Source organism: Parambassis ranga, chromosome 22 (assembly GCF_900634625.1).
Source record: "Parambassis ranga chromosome 22, fParRan2.1, whole genome shotgun sequence".
Lineage (NCBI taxonomy): Eukaryota > Metazoa > Chordata > Actinopteri > Ambassidae > Parambassis > Parambassis ranga.
Genome location: NC_041042.1, coordinates 3292516 through 3310857, shown reverse-complemented (window position 1 = coordinate 3310857; position 18342 = coordinate 3292516). Strand labels below are relative to the sequence as shown.

The 18342-nt window shown below is 43.8% G+C and overlaps 2 protein-coding genes across 2 annotated transcripts in view; one reads left to right on the top strand and one right to left on the bottom strand.

The window, feature by feature from the left end:
• Window positions 1–31: 31 nt before the first annotated feature.
• The window catches only part of alms1 (ALMS1 centrosome and basal body associated protein), a 44347-nt gene continuing 26036 nt past the window's right edge, over window positions 32–18342 (bottom strand). Inside the window, exons 3-21 of the mRNA XM_028394948.1 lie at window positions 17822–17927; window positions 10531–10643; window positions 9643–9808; window positions 9272–9383; window positions 7438–9199; window positions 7200–7353; window positions 6120–7109; window positions 5850–5965; window positions 4567–5563; window positions 4366–4485; window positions 3004–3159; window positions 1929–2785; window positions 1722–1824; window positions 1425–1637; window positions 1070–1323; window positions 826–994; window positions 686–743; window positions 473–572; window positions 32–298 (exon numbers count right to left, since the gene is read on the bottom strand). Of these exons, the coding sequence (XP_028250749.1) occupies window positions 254–298; window positions 473–572; window positions 686–743; window positions 826–994; window positions 1070–1323; window positions 1425–1637; window positions 1722–1824; window positions 1929–2785; window positions 3004–3159; window positions 4366–4485; window positions 4567–5563; window positions 5850–5965; window positions 6120–7109; window positions 7200–7353; window positions 7438–9199; window positions 9272–9383; window positions 9643–9808; window positions 10531–10545 (6387 nt within the window). The 5' untranslated portion in view covers window positions 10546–10643; window positions 17822–17927 and the 3' untranslated portion in view covers window positions 32–253. The remainder of the gene's footprint in view (window positions 299–472; window positions 573–685; window positions 744–825; window positions 995–1069; window positions 1324–1424; window positions 1638–1721; window positions 1825–1928; window positions 2786–3003; window positions 3160–4365; window positions 4486–4566; window positions 5564–5849; window positions 5966–6119; window positions 7110–7199; window positions 7354–7437; window positions 9200–9271; window positions 9384–9642; window positions 9809–10530; window positions 10644–17821; window positions 17928–18342) is intronic.
• Window positions 11034–16019, top strand: LOC114427140 (eukaryotic translation initiation factor 5B). Its single transcript, XM_028394964.1, has 18 exons — window positions 11034–11207; window positions 11419–11471; window positions 11880–11955; window positions 12043–12188; window positions 12306–12389; window positions 12473–12529; window positions 12619–12828; window positions 12917–13120; window positions 13273–13327; window positions 13408–13498; window positions 13587–13728; window positions 13815–13919; window positions 14007–14115; window positions 14189–14366; window positions 14439–14513; window positions 14596–14698; window positions 15147–15217; window positions 15419–16019. Exons 1-18 carry the CDS (start codon window positions 11180–11182, stop codon window positions 15561–15563), a joined length of 1932 nt encoding a protein of 643 aa, XP_028250765.1. The 5' UTR covers window positions 11034–11179; the 3' UTR covers window positions 15564–16019.

Below are 18342 nucleotides of genomic sequence, written 5' to 3'. Positions count from 1 at the left end.
CTTGAAATTAAACACCAAAATTAGGAAATACTGAAATTTGCAGAAATCTTTTATTTTTAACTTTAAAACAAATTTTCCAAGTTTAAAATTTCATCTAAAAACAAAAACGTCTCAGTCTAGTTTTTAACATTATTAATAAAACTTTGATCTAAAATAAATAAAAGCCCATTTCTGGTTAATGTATGTAGTTTTGGTATGTTATAAAAATTTAAAAAATGATTTTCACTCTAGTGAAAAAGTCTTGTTTGTTTGATCAGTGCCACGCAGATCTTCTGCCCAGGACTCCGTTTGTGATCCTCTGAAAGACACAAAGAAAAAAAAAACTAATTTAAAACAGCTGTATGTAAGAAAACATGATGGATCAGACTTTATTGACCAACCCGCAGCTAAACTAAAACATCTGACGGATGATCAATCCGATCCTTCAACATTCTGAACTCTGAGTACATAGGGTGGTTTGTGGCTGGCAGACCTTGTTGTAGAGCTGAGCATTCAGACGATAAGATCGATACTCTGCTCTTCTTCTTTCTTCCTCTCTCCTCCTTTGCACCTCCGGCAGGCTCTCATATATCCTGAAAGAGAAAAGTTCAGGAAACCTGTTGTTGAACAAAGTGCTTCTAATGCACGGAAACAAATGCAATGATACAAATCCACAATAAACAACATAAAATTGATGAGAACTTACTGTTTGGACCTCTGGATCATCTCCTTCCTGGGAACGGCCCTCCTGAGCATAGCAGTGCCTTCACAAATACACAACAGGGACAACAGTGTTAGACAAACTTTACACTGTGAATCAGCTGATCCGGTGAGACTCTCTGGTACCTGCGGGCTTCGGCAGCCTCCCAGCAGGTCCTCCTGGCTGCTTAAAGAGCTGGTCTCTCTCTCTGTTGAAGACGGCTTGTAGCTTCCTCTCCTCTGCTTGCAGGGTGAGACACCTCACCCTCTGCTGGGACCGGGAGATGAATTTGGGACAACGCATCTCCAGCGCCTCCTACAGGACAGTGTGGGAATGACTGTATTAAAACCAAACAGGAAAAACTTCAGAAACTTCATGGAGAAGACTTACCTGTAGAGAGATTCGTGCCAGACCAGAGGACACTGGTTTGGTTCTGGGATCTGGATCAGGTTCAGCATGATGTGAAATACTGGACGGTCTGTTTCGGTCCTCGTGGACTTGTCTCTGTCTGAGCGGCTCTCTCCATGGACTGATTTTGCTGTACGGTTCAAACCATGCGGCACTCGGTCTCCAGGTCTCCTGCGGCTGGTTCTCCTTCCTCGCCTCTGACCTCAGATCATCAGCAGAGATAAACCAAAAAACACCTGGTAGAACAGGTTCAGACCAGTAAATTAAACAAAGCTTTGCTTCTTCCCTGGATTTAAACAATACTGCAGACATGTATATGATAGAAGTAGTCACAAACCTTCAGGGAAAGTCTTCGATGGGCTCCTCTTGTTCTTTCTCTGCTTCTGGGTGCCCTGAGTTTTAGAAACATTCCTCTGCCCTCCTGGCGCTCTGCTTGGTGAAGAAGAGGAGATGATCTGCTCCAAAGCTCTGTCTTCACTGGGTGAAGGGAACGTGGTTCCAACATCCCTGGTGTGTCGTCGAGTCCCGTTACTGACAATCTCCAGATCACCTGAGGAAAAGAAAACACTTTTTAAACCTTTACCAAAAAGAACCTGAGAGCATGAAATCTTTGGCCTGTTTTAGCTCGACTGACCTGCCTGGACTCCTTTGTTGACCACTTTAACAGCCTTCTTGGCTGCCAGCGTCCTGGAGGGCAGGGTGTAGGTGCTGGCAGAAGATGCAGAATCAGCAGCAACCTGCAGAAACATCCAACAGCATCAAAAGGTCAGTCATTTATTACTAATTTTATAAGGCCGCATGAATCATCCGTTTATGTGAGTTTGTTCTGAATAACACGTACCGAATCGTCAGTGCCAGTGGTCTCTGATGGAGTCATGGTGTCAGGATAGTCTCCGTTTCTTCCTCTCCTCTGTTCCCTCCCCTCTCTCTGCTTGTTGATGGTGCTGTACAGTTTGCTGAGGCTGGAGCTGGTTTTCAGGTGCTGGACTCTGTGGGCACCGAAGACTCGGACCAGCCGGGCCGTGTCCACGGTGGACATGGAGTCGGACGTGGTGGAGAGGATTTCTGACTCATCTCTCTCTGCAGGACAGAAGTGCAGGCTGTGGGAGGAGCTGTGGGAGAAGCTAGAGGAGAAGGAGGTCCGCCGGTCGCCCTCTGCAGGCTGAGAACTTCCCTCCACCTGAAGCCTCCGATGAAAGAGAGGCTCAGGTTCTCTGACCTCACCACGTACACTCCTCATAGCCTCTCCAAAATCCTTTTTTTCTTTCCTCCTCAGTGGCACATCCTCTCTCCTCCTCCTGTGGTTCTGATCCAAGTCCTCCTGTACCGCAGACACATCTGCTGCCCTGGTGCTGTGAATAAGCCGGGACAGGCGCTCTAGACGCTCCAGCAGCGATGTCTCTCGGTCACTGATTGGACGTGACTCCTCTGTGGTCCACTGATCACAAAACCTGTGCCACAGCTGGTCCAGAGCGCTGCTGCTCTGTCGCTCTCTTTCTGTTTGAGAGGCTGAGGTTTGGTGGCCCGGCTCAGGTTGATCATAATGCTGGAAGCAGACTGGACTAGTGCCCTGGTCTCTTCTGAAGGCTTCTTGGTTGCTTGATAAAGGCTCTCTGGTAAAGGCAGTGGATACGTGAGAACGCCTCTTTGGAGTTTGTGTCACAGTTTGTGAACTCTGATCGAGTGTTGCAGAAGGATCTACAAGGAGACAACAAGGCCAACAAAACATCAGAGTGTGCATACACGCACCTACATGAACAGAGGCGCAGCTTTTTAGAAACCAAAACATTTGTCACTTACTAAGCATTAAATGTATTTTTGGATGCAGAAAACAACATAAAAATGTGTTATTTGAACTGGTGCTTTTACCATGAAAGCATTAAAGAGGATGGACTGTGTGTGTGTGTTCAGCTCACCTCTGCGTCCAGGTTCTTGCATTTTAAGGGTGGTGGATTTTAGCCTCTTACTGTAGATGCCCTCTACGTGCCTGATGGTGACTCCCCGGTCTAACCCTGAATCCTGGCGCCCAAGGACCTCACTGCTGAAGCGAGGAGGCACGGCGTCGTCTGAGCCTGGATAAAAGTCAGCATTGGTGTGTTAGCTACGACGAGTGCTAATCAGATTAAAATGATGGCTGGATGACAAATTACTGGAAAATGAGCAAAGCATTTCCAGCTAGCGGTGAACGAAAGATCTTCAGTGACATGGAGTCCCCTCTCCCTCTGTCTTTCTAGGGGGGCCCCAGCCCTGTCTTTGTTCCTCTCAGCCCCTGAACATGAATAATTAATGTGCTGCCTGGTGTATGTTACAAAGGAGCAGCTGCTACCCACACAGGCAACAAGGGAAATGAGAGCAGAGCCTCATCTATTCAATTCTCTGGAATCCTCTGTATTCCTACAATTTCAAGCTGAACACTTTTAACAGGTCACAGTTTGATTTAATCCCCAAAATCAATTTTACAGTCTTTTACTCAATTTACCGTATTTCCCGGACTATAAGTCACACTTTTTTTTCATCCTTTGGTTGGGTATGCGACTTATACTCAGGTGTGACTTATGAAAAAATATACAATTAGCTTTGTGTCCTGACGTCCCATTACAAATATAATGGCAGCTGTTCTGTCCCTCTCCTGACGGTTCTCCTCCACCTCCACCTCCAGCTTGTCCACACTTTGCATTCCGAGCATAGGTGACGCGTGTGGTCGATATGTCGCTAATTCCAAAAAGTACAAGCTATATGAGTGCACAGTAGCCTTTTACTCATTTACAGGATGTTTATAGGAATTTCTGTGTGGTGAAGCTGATCAATTCTCCGCGTGAGGACTTGTTGAAATGCATGTGTCTCACTCTCAATGCCCTGCAGCCGCACCACTTAAGTTGAGAGGAATTCAGGAGGCAACGTTACACTAAAAACATATTTTTTTTTACGCTGGTCCACTGGAGCGACCAATAGTCCGGTGCAACTTATCAATGTTTTTTTCTTCTTCGTTAAGCATTCTTTGGCTGGTGCGACCTATAGTCCGGAAAATACGGTAAGCATTCAACATTTTTTGGTTGAGAATTTGAAATACAGATCATCATCTGTGCCTGTGTTAATGTAATGTTAATCATGCTTTAATCTTAATGTTTATTTTAATTTCATTTTAGGTTTGTGTCTTCTCCCACTCAGTTTTATGTGTGGTAATGTGTATTTCTTATGATATTTCAACATAATTTTTTTCTCAGCTATTGTAAACGTTCAGACATCTGTGTGGCACCATGGCTGCTTAATGAGCTTACCTGTGTGGGAGCTCTCCATGGTCGTGTCCGATGGTTCTGTAGAGGAGACATCAGCTTCCGCCTGAGGGACGTAGAAGAACTCCTCGCTGCCATGAGGCTTGTAAGGCAGCAGGACAGGCACTGGGAGGGAGAGCACAGAGTATTTGAGAAGAACACAAATGATTTTTTTTAACATAAGTATAGATCATATAAAAAGCCTACCTGATGTTTCCGCGTTAAAGGATCTTGGTGACATTTCAGATCTGTGATGTGGTGTGGATACAGTGGTTGTTGTCCTTCCCTTTGGCCGTAGAGCTTTAAACATGGCAGAGGTGTCTGATCTTTCAGGCGCCCGCTGTCTCACTGGCTCTCTGGCATCGCACCACTCTGGTGGACTGGACAAACCAACGCCTTCGTCTGGGCTGCTGGCAGCTGATGAGACGTGTCTGAGAGGGACAAATTCTTTACGCGGCTGCCCTGAGAGAGCGTCGGCGTGACTGGGGTGGACAGACGTGGTAACGGGACGGTCAGTTGCTTTGGGGGACAGAGTGAGATGGACATGTGAGACATGACCTGTCCTGGCAGAGGATTCCGCAGTGGATGAGCCTGTGGCCTGATCTGCTCCATGACCAACAGCAGAATCTCTTTTCAAAGCCTTTGTGCTCTTGCTCATGACATTCACATCTTCCTGATCTAAACCCTGGAAAGGTGAAAGAGGCTTTTCTAACTGGCCTCCCACAGTGTCCCGCCTCTTCTGAGAAGTTGTTGATAATTGTTTGGTTGTTTGAGCTAAAACAACCCTATCCCATTCATCCAGACTCGAGGGAGGCTGCCTGTTGTCTGCTGGAGGTCTGACTGGTCTTGTGGAGAGCTCCGTTAGGTGGAGTGGCTCCGGGGTTGGGCTGCGGGCTCGAGCAGGAGATGTGGAAGGGGAGGGGGAGGTGGAGCGCCTGCATGTGGAGATGGTGATGGATGTGATGGGCCTTGGTTTTTGTGTGGAGAGGATTACGCCCTCTTTGGCAGCAATCTCATTCACTTTGGCTTCCAAATCCGTGTGAGGAGCACTTTGTGTGCTGGAGTCGGGGAGCTTCACAGTGAGGCCTCGCTGCGGCTGTGCATCCTGGATGTTAGCATCACTGGACACATGAGGCGGACTGGGTCCCCACTGGACTCGAACACTGGATGTGGCACTGCTCTCCGTATCAGTGCTCCCCTGGCTCTGGAAGAGGGAAACAAAACAGTTCAAACCATTTCTTCTAAAGATATTTTGCACTGCAAATTCAAACTTCAACCACAGTTATTTTTTCCCCATTAAAGTTCAATCTGTTGACACACGGCAACACACCAGTTACCTTAAGTATGAGACCTGTATTATCCAGAGATGGGAAGCAGACATCGATATATTTTTAAATGTTCGCATAAGAAAATGGATAGACAGAGTACATTTTTATTATACAACCTTTTATTGTAGAAAACATCCTTTATAAAATGTACTAATTGATTACCTTTATGGGGTTTTTCAACAGCAGCTCTCTTTTGATTTCTTCAATCCGCTCTCTGTCTTCTTTTTCCAACTCCAGAGGCTCACACTGCTGTCCAGATACCTTCAGCTTAATCCACTCTGAAACAGCAAAACATACTTTAAGTCTGACGTAATAATTACAATAGTTGAATCTTAAAAAGCGGGTGAGTGACAAAATCAACAATGTTTTGTGAAAGACAAAAGCTACGGTTGTTTAAAATATGATGATCATATAAATATACAAGCCTCTTACCTCTGGCTTTGCTCTCCTCTTGGTCTGTGACACTGGGTGTGCTGGACACCATCGTGGCTGGAGATTCATTCTGCAGTAACTTGGCCACTCTGATCGCCAGTGAACTCTCACTGCTGACATCACTTATCCCTCCCTGATCCGCGTCGTCGGTGACGGGCGAGGAGGAGCTGCTCTGTACAGGACTTCCAAGTGCTGCATGTGTCTCCTCCTCTGGGACTCCTGCTGCGTCTGTAGGAGTAGAGGTCAACTGTTGTGCACTCACAGCAGGCGGAGGGTTATTGAGGGAGGGGTTTGTTGGGACTTTGTCAGGTGGAGCAGAACTGCAGCCTTCAGGCTCTGTCCGCCGAGCTGAATGGGAGAGAACGAGGGACGCCCCTGCACCACTACTAACAGTGCTATCTTGTACTTTTTTGCGTGTATCGTGACCGACAGAGCTTTGCCTCCATTTGTCTGAGGTCAGCATGGAGTCAGACGAGGACCGGGCACAGAGAAGCGTGGAATGACTTTGGGGGTCTTCAGCATTAGAGGACGAGGAGAATGAGGACTCCTGGAGTCTGCTGCTCTTCCTCCCCAGTGAGAGGAACATGTCGTCATCAGAGAGAAGGCGGGGCGCAGTAGGTGAGGATGATGAGGCTGCAGAGGATCCAGTAGATATCACATTCTCTGCCTGACTCAGCAGTTTGCGGATCTCCAACAAAGCCTTGGAGCTAACGAAGGAATCTTCGCCTGACTTGTTGATGTTCTGGGTGCTTGCTACACTGCTGTCCAGCTGCTTCAGGACAGAGGAAGGAGAATCCTCATCAGGCAGGGAGGAGGGGGCGAGTCTGCGTTCACTGTGCATTGCTTCTGCGTTTATGGGAGAAGTCGGCCTGGCACCCTCAAGAATAGATACCGCTGGACCAAGACTGTCCAGGCTAACCGACATGGACATACTAGAGTTGACAGACAGAATGCTGGACTGGGAACACTCTCCTTTATGAGGACTGCCACCTGAAAATACAACAGTGGAGAACGATTTTATGGACCAGCAACCTAGAGTTTTGAAATATCTGTCACAGTTCAGGTTTTAACATCAGTTACCCTCAGAGGGTTGAGTGCTCTTTGTCGGGGTAGATCCTTTGATTGTACAGATGTCAGTAGGAGAGAATTCTGGCTCTCTGATTGGTCCTCTAGGTGCAAAAGGTGTTAAGATCTTTGAGGGTGACTGGTCTATCCCCAAGTTATGAAGATACAACTGCAAGAATAAAGAAAATATCAGGTAATAAAACACATTTTCCCCCAAACAACATTATAATAGAATCACAGTTTTTTAAATTACCGGAATTCGTTCATCAATATTGAGCTCTCGAGGTTTGGGAAGAGGTGGTGGCGTTGACAGTTTTGAAGTCCAGTAGGGGGCATAATGATCAAGATCTAGGCTGACACCAGAGGAGGCTCCAACTGAAGTTCCCAATTTAATGTCCTTGTAGCTATCTTGGGAACTTGAAAGTCTCAAATCTTGATCAAATGACACGTCAATGAATTGGCCGAGGCTCAAAGGATGAGAGGGATGACCAGTGTTGTCTGCATCATCCTGACTGTTCCCTTTCTCTGCAGGCGTGTCTGTCTGCTGATCTTTGGGAAGCGACGTGACCACCGTGCTGAGAGAGGAGTGGGATTGTGATCTGCCGAAGGGTGAAGGAGAGGGCACTGCAGCAGACCCGGTGTTATCCTTGTCGCTGGGCGCACTCCCCACAGCCTCGCCTCTCATCGGAGAAGAAGCAGAGGGAGTTGTGGAGGAGCTGTTGGCAGCACCTGAAACAAGAGATTGTTGTAAACTCCTTGCTTGCTGAGTGAGGATGCGATTCAGGGTGTCTGACACAGCCTCATAAGCTTTCTTTTTAGGAGAGATGCCAGAGAATCCTTGCAGTGCCAGACTGTCAAACAGTGAAGTCTTGCCTGAACTCTGGTTAGCCCTCCAAGCATCTACTTTCTGCATGTAGTTGAGACTTGGGAGAGACTGCACTTTGGCAGAGGTAGGATCCTCCTGGCTCTGATTTTCTGTGTTTGAGTGATGGTCTTCAGCTACGGGAGGAGCTAGTTGTGGAGAAACTCCTGCGCTTGACTGATACGAGTTCTCCTCATTAGATTCTATGGCTGAGAGGTGCCCTGTTTTGGCTTTGACACTGGATTTGGACGGGGCTTTAAAAACCCCTGGAGTGGACTGAGACTGTGGCAGAAAACCCAGGTACGACCCATCAATCCCTGTTTGGTTTCCTGAGGACCAGAGGTCTTGCTCTCTGTGATCTGCTCTCCGTTCAACACCTGCTGAAAATGGCCCAGTCCAGGGCACGTGACTTTGCTTTCCCTTAGGCATCTCTTTGAGATGTGGTGTGAAAACCTGACCCAGTGGCGTGGGACTTTTTTGCTGTTTGCTGCTTTTCTGTACCTCAGACAGCAGCTCTCTGTGTAACAGTTCACTACTTTCATCAGGTTGGGTGCTGCGGGAACCCATAGTGATGTTTGATACCTCGGACGAGTGTGCCTGAGACTGGTCGGGTTGTGTTTGCTGCTGGGGAAGAGAAGCTTCACCTGGAGGACCCTCTCTTCTAACCAGACTCTGGTCAGTAGACAGTTTGCAACATTTTTTGCTTTTAGCCTCTTCTGTACACATTACAGTGCTCTTCACTGATGAGGCAGAGGAAACAGCACTGCTGGTGCTGCTGCTTGGGACACTGACATCTTTCTGTAGGAGATCCAGGAGATGCTGGGCAGGAACATTCTTCCTCAAAAAGTAAATTTCCTCTTCCACAGCATCTCCTATGATTTTGAAAAGACGGTTGCTTCGTGTCGTTGAGTCTTCCTCTCTGCTACGTGCATCTTCTACTGATAAAATTTCCCGCCTTTCATCCGTCGTGGCAATTATTGATCGTTTTCTTTGGTCCCCAGGTGATAGGCTGTGCTGAGAGAGAGAGCAGCTGCTTGCTCCTTCTTCAGAAAGGGTGGTTTCAAGGTGCAGAGGGTGCTGAGACAAATGACTGGTATGATCCTGGGTTGAAAAGTCAAACCTCTCTGATGCCACAGAAACGTCGGGGTATGCCCTGAAAAAGTATAGTAAAGATATTTCTTATCCAAACTATAACCACAAAACAAACCATTTTTATTTTTCTTACCTTAAAGGGGCAAATTCTGTGTCACTTTGTTGAAATAATGAATATTCAGTGATATTGTGTCCTCCTCCAGGCAACAATGAAAGAGCTGGGGACAGGTTGCTGTCCTGAAATTCTGATTGTACATAGGATACTGAAAGTTATCGTTGTGAACCAAAGGAACACAACTTACAAGTGAACTGTGCATCCGACAAACTTACAAATATGCCTATATCTACAACTAATCAATCAACTAATCCACACAGAAATCATAAAAAAAAACCTAAACATATATACATATTATAAAATGTATGTTTTTTGTCTCCTTTATCACCTAATCTATTCAAAGGAAGGACCATAGAAGCGTATGCAAACATCTTATTCCAGGTACATACCTAGCTGCAAAGACTGTCCCCCTGAGTGTTGAAGCTCCACCATGTGCTGCTTTTGTTCCCGGCTCGTACTGTTACGACGCTGGGCTTCCAGTTGTTCAGTGGATGTTTGTCCAACAGACTGTCTTACATTGTCATCTGCTAGCAACCGTGGAGATGCCACCACCCTCTGCAGACAGAGTCAACAAATGAAGTAACTCCATCAGTGCCACCTGACACTGATTGGAAGTAATCAGTCAGTCTCATCACAAGTGGGAGAGCTTTCCCATAATCTGAAGCATTTATGAGTCCACAAAAATATCATTCTCCATGTGTATTATTTGAATTTCTTTATGAATGCTTTCTCTAAAACTGAAATTTTATAGACTGTAAAAATCTAAATGGCAAATAATGATAAACAAATAATGCTTCCTGTTACTCATTTCACTAGTTTCAAGAAGTATAAATGTGCAGCAACTGTGGTCTTTTTAGATGTCTGGCTAGTTTTGTCATCATGATTTATATGAGTGGCAAACCACTTCTTTGACAAGCACACAAAAAGGTGAACGCTAGCTAGATGCAACAGGTAGTTGGCTTTCGTGGAGTCACGAAATCGATGCGACGTGTAGTCTGTTTAAATAGTATTAACATCAAACTAGGTTGCAGAAAGCCGTCGTGCTATGAACTCGCAATGTTTCTCCGAGAATAACATTACGTTTAAACGGAGTAGCACAGAGCGTTATTAACTTGCTAACTGCATAGCACAGCGGTTAGCTAGCGTATTAGCTATTTAGCTACTGATTGTTTAAACAATTACCTACATTTTCGGGAGTTAGAATATACGTATACGTACTGAATACTAACACAAATACACGTTCGATAGCGAGGAATAAGTTAAGCTACACAGACTACCTCTGCGGGCTCCATGTTGTTATTGTTGTGGTTGACAGTCCGCCACAGTCGGCGCGCTTCTTCTTCCTGCTCGTATCTAAGCACCGTTGCTAGGAAAAGCAGGAAATCTCCCCCTGAAATCACGCGAGATGAGATTTGAAGTGAAGGGCGGGAAAGATCGTTTATTTCACAGACGAATCGTTTTTGTTTTTAAACAAACAAATCTCTTTAGTAATTTTTGTACATTATTTTAACAATCTTCAAACTTCGGTGAAATAATACAGAGCCCAACACAACCTGTCTAAGTAAAAATAACAGAAGCTAAATTATATTATAACAGTGAACTCCGGAAATGCTACTAATGAAATTATTAAAGACACCAAATTCTTATTAAACATAAAGGAACAAGCAAAAGGGGCATGTTTTAGGGATTTTGATTGTATTTAGTCAGTTTAAACAAAACTCCGGAACACAAGATGGCGCGGCGAAACCTTTATACTAAACACTAGCTGGCACCACAGAAGAAGAACAGGCAGGAGGGAGAAGAAGAAGTAGAAGAAGAGCCACAGTCCTAAAACGCTCAGGAAGTAAACAGTCAGCACTTAATAACTGCAGTCTGACAACACACAAGAATACTTTTCACGGCTTACGAAGAAAACACAGCAACATAATGCCGAGAAAAAGGGACGCGGAGAAAGGTAAGAATGACTCTGTCATTTAACGTGGTAATATGACACCTTCTGAGTTTCATTTACCAAGAATCTGACCTGTTTTAGGCAACATGTAGCTAAGTAGCTTACGTGCTAGACACCAATATGGACGATGATATGTTTTTTTTTCTTACATGTTGTATATTTGCTGTATTTAGTTAAACGTGTATTTGAATGTCACCCATTCTCTGCCTGTCAGGTGCAGCTCCAGTGCCCAGAATCCGAGAAAATTCGAGGCTAATGCGCACACACGTAAGTAGGAATCCAGTCATAAGCCTGTTGTGATTTATTATTGTGGTTGTTTATCACGTCATTCTGGTTTTAGGTGTCATACAGGTATAACATGCCAATTGTTATAGAGTTGCTAACTTACTCACATCACCGACAAACAGTTTAAAGTCCACAGATGTTCCACAGACAATAAAACCAACAGGATCTGAGAAGAGAGAATGATTATTTGTTTTGCAAATATATTTTAATGACTTAATTTCCACGAGGATAGACCAGGTGCAGAGCAGAAGTTAATTTGACTAAGCACAACAGAAAATCCCAGGAGACGCGATGTCTTGGTTTCAGGAAAGATTCTTTTGAAATGATTACACCGTCTCTACTTTCGTAGATGCATATTAAGTCACTGGTGTCTCCTCCTTCTGCTTTTAGGAATCAATGATGGATATAATAAGTGGGCGGGAATCTTCGAACTCGTTCCTTGATGTCCTTGCCCCTGCTTTTTTTGGTAATCATCATCCTAACTCATTCAATGATGTGTGCATTTAAACAAAATGACTTGACACGCTTTGTATTTGTCTCTCTTTTCTTCTAGGTTATAACTTTTTAAGGCCCCTTGAGGATGACCTCATATATTCAGACTCATATGATGATGACGACGACGATGATTATGATCATTCTCGCCATGCTGCTAAGCAGCCTTTACAGCCACATCCACAGATAAAGCAACTCACTGAAGAGGTAGTTTCATTTGTTTCGAACTGAAACTGTAGTGGCCACTTATCCCTGGTTTGTAACAGGATATAACCTTCTGAATGACTCATGCATGAAGACTTAATTGTTTTATTTCTTTTTCAGGAGGCGGACAAAATAGCAAAGGATTTGATAGAAGAAGAGGAACGTTTTAAAGGGAAAACTGAAAAGAACAAGCGTAAAAAGATGGTTAGCATATGCCTAATGTTTGTGTTTGTTGTCTCTAAAATCATATTTTACTTTGTCTCACAGCATATCTTCTTTTATTACAGCGTAAAAAGGAAAAGAAGCGCTTAGAAAAGGAGAATGCAATTAAAGACAATGTATCTGTAAGTCCCTGTTCATTCCTTTTTTCTAGAAATGTCTAAATCCATGTGGAAAAAAAAGCCTGGCTGATAATGTCACTTTGTTATTTCAGGAGGTAGTACAGGGCAAGTCAAACTCCTCAGAAGATCAAGAAAAAGAATCCCCTGTAATTGAAAATACGGCAGAAGCAAGCGAATTCGGTACTAATGAATGTAGTAAATCACAAAATAAATCTGATGAAGCTGGTTGTGACAAACACAGTGATAACAATGAAGAAGAAATTCCTGTCAAGACAGAGAAGAAAGAAGATGAGGAGCTAAAGGTTTGTGGAGATTTCTCTGTAGATGTAACACAGAATGTTTTATGAGGCCGCCCTCCACCAAACCATCACATTATGTTATCCTCCACAGAATTTGGATTTAGATAATTCATCCGTCTCTCCTGCTAAATCGGTGCCTGAGGAGGAGACTTGTAACCAGGAGCCTACAAAAGAAAGAAAAGAGGAGAAGAGTGAAATACTCCAAGTTCAGCAGCCAGAGGAGGCAAAGCCCAAAGCTGCTGAGACACCAGAAGCTCCAAAGACCAAAGACGAGAAACAGAAAACCAGCACGGAGGTGAAAACACAACACTCCTCACGGCACAATTATGTCAAAAAATTTGATATTTCTAAGAGAATGTACTTTAATTTGACCAAATTAAAGAATTACGCTTGGTGCTTAACAGATATTCAGATTAGTTATTGATCATTATTGCCTTTTTTCTTCAGAAAACTGTGGCTTCCGCTGCAGACGACTATGCAAAAAGAAGCGTAGAGCTTGCCAGTAAGTCGAATATTTCATGTAACACTTCGTCACTGAGATCTTGAAAGCTGAAAGAGGCACACCTGCCCTGTTTCTTCCAGGTATGGGAAACCGCTTGGCTGCCTCAGGACAGTATGAGATAGCAGTGAGATGCTTTACTGACGCCATAAAGTTCAACCCAAAGGAATATAAGTAAGAACATAAACCCGACTTTTATTAAAACTTCCAGCAGCAACTACTAATATCTATGAACATGAATTATGTTCACTGTGTTTTTAAGGTTGTTTGGAAATAGGTCGCTCTGTTATGAAAGAATGCAGCAGTACGAAAATGCTCTCAGGGATGCTGACCTCGCAGTCTCCATGGAACCCAACTGGATAAAAGGTTTATTTAGAAAAGGCAAAGCCCTCTGTGGACTAAAGGTAAATTACTGTGTCACTGTCCAGCAAGAGAAGAACACCTGGACTGCATTTTTAAGAGCTTAAAGCATCATTAACGTCTTCTCTAGAGATACTACGAAGCCTCGCTGGTCTATAAGGAGGTGTTGAAGCTGGAAAGTACGAGTGTCGAAGCCTTACAGGAGCTGAAACGAGCACAAACGTTGCACCTCATGGTAGGAGAAGAATATGTATAACTGTGTACAATGTGGGGGACACCTTTGAATGCTAATCAGGAAAATTTTATGTTGACTTCATTCCAGGAAATGGGCTTCACATGGGGACAGAGCTCTGAGGCTTTGAAAACTCACGCCACTTTGGAAGAAGCTGTGGAAGCTCTGTTTGCTGGCGAAAGCAACGCAACTCCTGGAGGTAACTGTCACAAAATGTTTTAGAGATGGACAGTGATGCCCCAGTGTTGGACAGGTGTGTCTTTTGTCTTCAGATGTCAGTGCCAGCAGTAACAAAAGAGACCAAGCAGCAATGCCAGAAGAAGAGGAAGAGGGAGGAGACTGGACGGTCCTACAACCAAGCCGTCCTCGAATCAACGTGTCTGATGCTTTTGGGCAAAGCAGTTCAAAATCTCAGTCGCCGACCCCGCGTTCCAGGAACTCCGTGAAACTGTAAGTTCTCATTTTTGTCAAGCTGCAGATTGTTTTTAGGATTATGTTGAATTGAATCTGTTTTGTTCAAAGGGAGCTCTTCTCTGTGTGGGTTGGATTCCTGGCACCGGCCGTTACCTACACACAACTCCATGAGCTTTTCAGCAGGTGAAGCATCAGCCCTCTCTCTCCTTTACCTCCTCTGAGTTTTTGTCTTTGGAGTCTGCTCATGTACTTCTCTCTCTCTTAGAACCGGGACAGTGTACAGCATCAAAATGCTGCTGGAGCATCAGTGTGCCTTTGTGAACTACACCAGTAAGGAAGACTGCGAGAGAGCCATCCAGTGCATCAACGTACGTGATATTTACTTTGAGTGTGCGCCACGCATTATGTTGTAATCTTTATTCAGATACCAGAAAGACCTCATTGAAAGGCAAGTTGGTTCATTATCAGCAGCCAGAATTTTATTACATTTGAACATTGACCTGCTGCAGCCATAAAATGGGATGTTTAACTGTTGTGTAAGTGGAGGGAACCTTATGAGATAAGTGTGACCGGACGGGACAGCAAGCTTTATCAGAGCACCAAATATGTTGCCAACTCGACACATGTCCACTTTTTGATTCTCAGCTGAAATCAATTAACAAGCTTCTGATCAATTGATTTAATAGAAATTACAAATGGTTTTTTACAGCCTCACGCTAAGATTTGGAGAAATGATGGGACATTTTTTTCTAGGCTGAATTAAACATTTTCAAGCAGCTATTAGTCTGATTAATAAATTGGCTGTTTGTTCTTCAGGGAATGGTGGTAGAGGGCGCTCCACTCACGGTGCGATATCCCTATAAAAACCACTCTGATTTTGGAGCAAGGTAAGAACTTATTTTTAACAGTTTTACTTTAGTCATAAGTTTAAAACTGCAGAAAATGAGATGACTGCTTTTCATACCTTTTGCCAATTCTTAGTTGACTAGAAACACCGTCTGCTCCTGATTCGAATAAACACCCCAGTTTAAAAGAAGCCTAAACTTTCACATGCATCTCTCTGATTTAACTTTTTTTTATGGTTGCAGCACTTACAAAAAGGAGTGCTTTTTCTGGAGGACAACGGGCTGCACAAGGTCAGACTGCACCTACAAACACGTCCCAGAGAACAAGAACATCGACAGAGACAAATTCACTAGCAGACTTGGATATTTGACACATGCAGGAAATTAAAAATGACAAGCATGACTTGCCGAGATTTTGGAAGATTTGGCAACAAAAGAAATCATTTGTGTAATGTGATTACTGTTGTATAGCTGCTTAGAACACACTAGTGTAATATAGACAAAAATAATTTGCCTTACAGTTGCATTCCTTTGCACCAGGGCTTTGTGCTCTCATCTGTAGAATGAATGTGCTAAAAGCCTTGATGTTTGATTTAATTAACAGATTTTTCTGTTGTTGTATGTTCAGTCGCCACTAGGTGACACTGTTATATTTATGCCTCAACGTTTGGGCTTCAGATGATTTGTTTTCATTTTAAACGCTGTGATTTCTGTATAGTTATTGCACAGGCACATTGAAAGTGCCTCGTTTTTAATTTTGAAATCATCTTCTTTAATACTGTTGCAGGGTCAGTGGTTCTTTTCTGCAGTTCTGTGCATTAAAATTTTATAATGCCCCAAATTATGTGTGAGAAGCCGATGCCTTTATCTTGAGAATCCCTTCCTCAGTGGAGCCAAAGTTGTGGAGTGCCGGTAAAAAGCCTAAAAAAACGAACCATTGTCCTTGAGATTGTATCTAAACCAAGGTTCTTCTAAGCCTAAAATACCTCCCCTCAGTCCTCCTGGCTGTCTGTCTGAACGTTAATGTGGGTGGGATTTGTGCAGATCCCCTTTTGTTTTTTTTTTGCGAAGGCCCAGCGTGTTTGTTATTTGATTCAAGCAGTTCAAGGTCACTTTTGTGACTCCTGTTATGCAATGTTTGGGGTGTGAATTACAAAACCTTCCCAAAGAGCTGAATAATTACCTAAAAACGAGGCTGAGGCGGTAGGGGGAATAAACGTAGAGGCGTTTAGCTGTGAAAAGTGCTTAGACTCGACCTTCCAGGCAGAGCAGCTGTACTCATGGGTATTAATTGGCTGATGGTGGCATACCTCACAAAGCCCCTTTTGATCTGTGTGAGATTTGAGAGCATGAAAGGCCTGTAATACTAATAACATGAACTCCATTTGAACCCATAGGCAGCACTTTGACATGCGGTTGATGCATTAACAACTTGCAAAATGGGGGCTATATTTAATCTTATTCGTCTTCTTGGCTTTGCCCCCCACCCACAAGAAACCTGTTCAAATGAAGATAAAGGCTAGATAAGAGGTTAGGGTCGGAATCAACATCCAGCCACTCTGGGTCCGGACAAAGCAAATCCCTTACTTAACTAAAGCAAACACCAGAAAGATTAAGTGCAGCTTGTTAAAAGACTGCATGGTTTGTAGAGCTTTTAACAGAGTTCTGCCTCCCTCCCAACAAGAGGAGAAGAAGAAGAGAACAAGAAAACAGTAACAGAAGTGAACCAGCAGACATGACATGTTGCTCTCTCCCACTCGTTGCTTTTGATATATGGCTATGCAGCAAAAATCTTCCTCACTCCCCCTCAAGAGAAGTTTTCAGTCGCAGTAATTGAATGCAGTGCTCTTAGTGTGGGGATACATAATCCAATTTTTATTCTAATTCTGTGGTTTCTCTCCGCTGGTAAATAAACTATTGATGTGACATGAGGGACTAGCTGACTCATCCTGTATATCAACAGTCTGATTTTTTTTTTTTTGCTTCTCAGGAAGCCAAAATAAATGCTCCAGCCTCTCTGCTCAAACTTCATAACCCTCCCAGCAGGGCTGCTGCTGCTGCTGCTGTTTGTCCTCTTTAAAGGAATGATGCTACAAAAAACACAGCGATTCTGGAGCAACACACCAAAGCCCCGAACTATTTTTTTTTTTGTTATCCCATCATGCATTATTTACAACAGACACTTGCAGTTAGCTCAGTCAGCATCTTACCATAAGTGATGTGATCCTACATGCGGCACAACTTATTCCACAGGGGAGTTTTTTTGTTTTTTTTACTCCATACTGTTCTGCTTTTAGTGGTGTCAATGTTTCATTGGATTAAAATTTGATGACTGTATTAGGGTTGTTAGCTCATGCTGTCAATCAGGATTAAGATAGCTGTGAGAGAAAGCCAACGAGATTTAGCATGGGGAGCTGATAAAGAGAGGCTGCCATCGTCCATCACCTGCCGTTTTCAGCTGATCTCTCAGCCTTAAGACTGTGCCTACTTTCCCACAATGAAGAGGGAGCTCAGTGCCTGCCAGTGATGATCATATCGCTGATGTATAGAGGCTCAAAATGTTAAAACATGCTGCATTTATTTGTTTAAAAACTGGCCCATAATGTGCAGATTCATAAGCAGACGCATCATTGTGTGCTGTGATACCTGAGAGCAACAAGATGCTGTGATGGTGGACCTCTGCTCACATGCCGGGAAGCATCACTGCTTCACTGCAGTCTCTATCCAAGCTGTGGCGGATTCCTTTGTTGCACTGTGAAATGAATACAGTAACTGTCACCATGAGAAATTGACCTTCCCTTTAATCTAGACAGAGGCCCCCTTAACAAGTTAAAATAGCACAAACCCAATTAGGGAATTGATTGCTTGCTTTCATTTTCCTCATTTGCATCAGGGTCATATAGGGAAGATAAATTAGCGTCTAGTCTTTTGTCCACACTGTCATTCCTGCTTGTGGAGTATTTATTGCTAAGAAATGAGCAGGAGAAAAGACTTTTGTCTACCCTTGACGAACTCGTCGCTGATAATCTGCTGGTAAATGCATACAGAAGAAAAGTTTCTATCAATCTTTTATTACGCTTTGTAATTTTCTGAAACAGCCGGGCACTACAGCGATCACAGATACAATTAAAAAATGCATATTATGCCTAAACAGTTTCCTCCGGTTT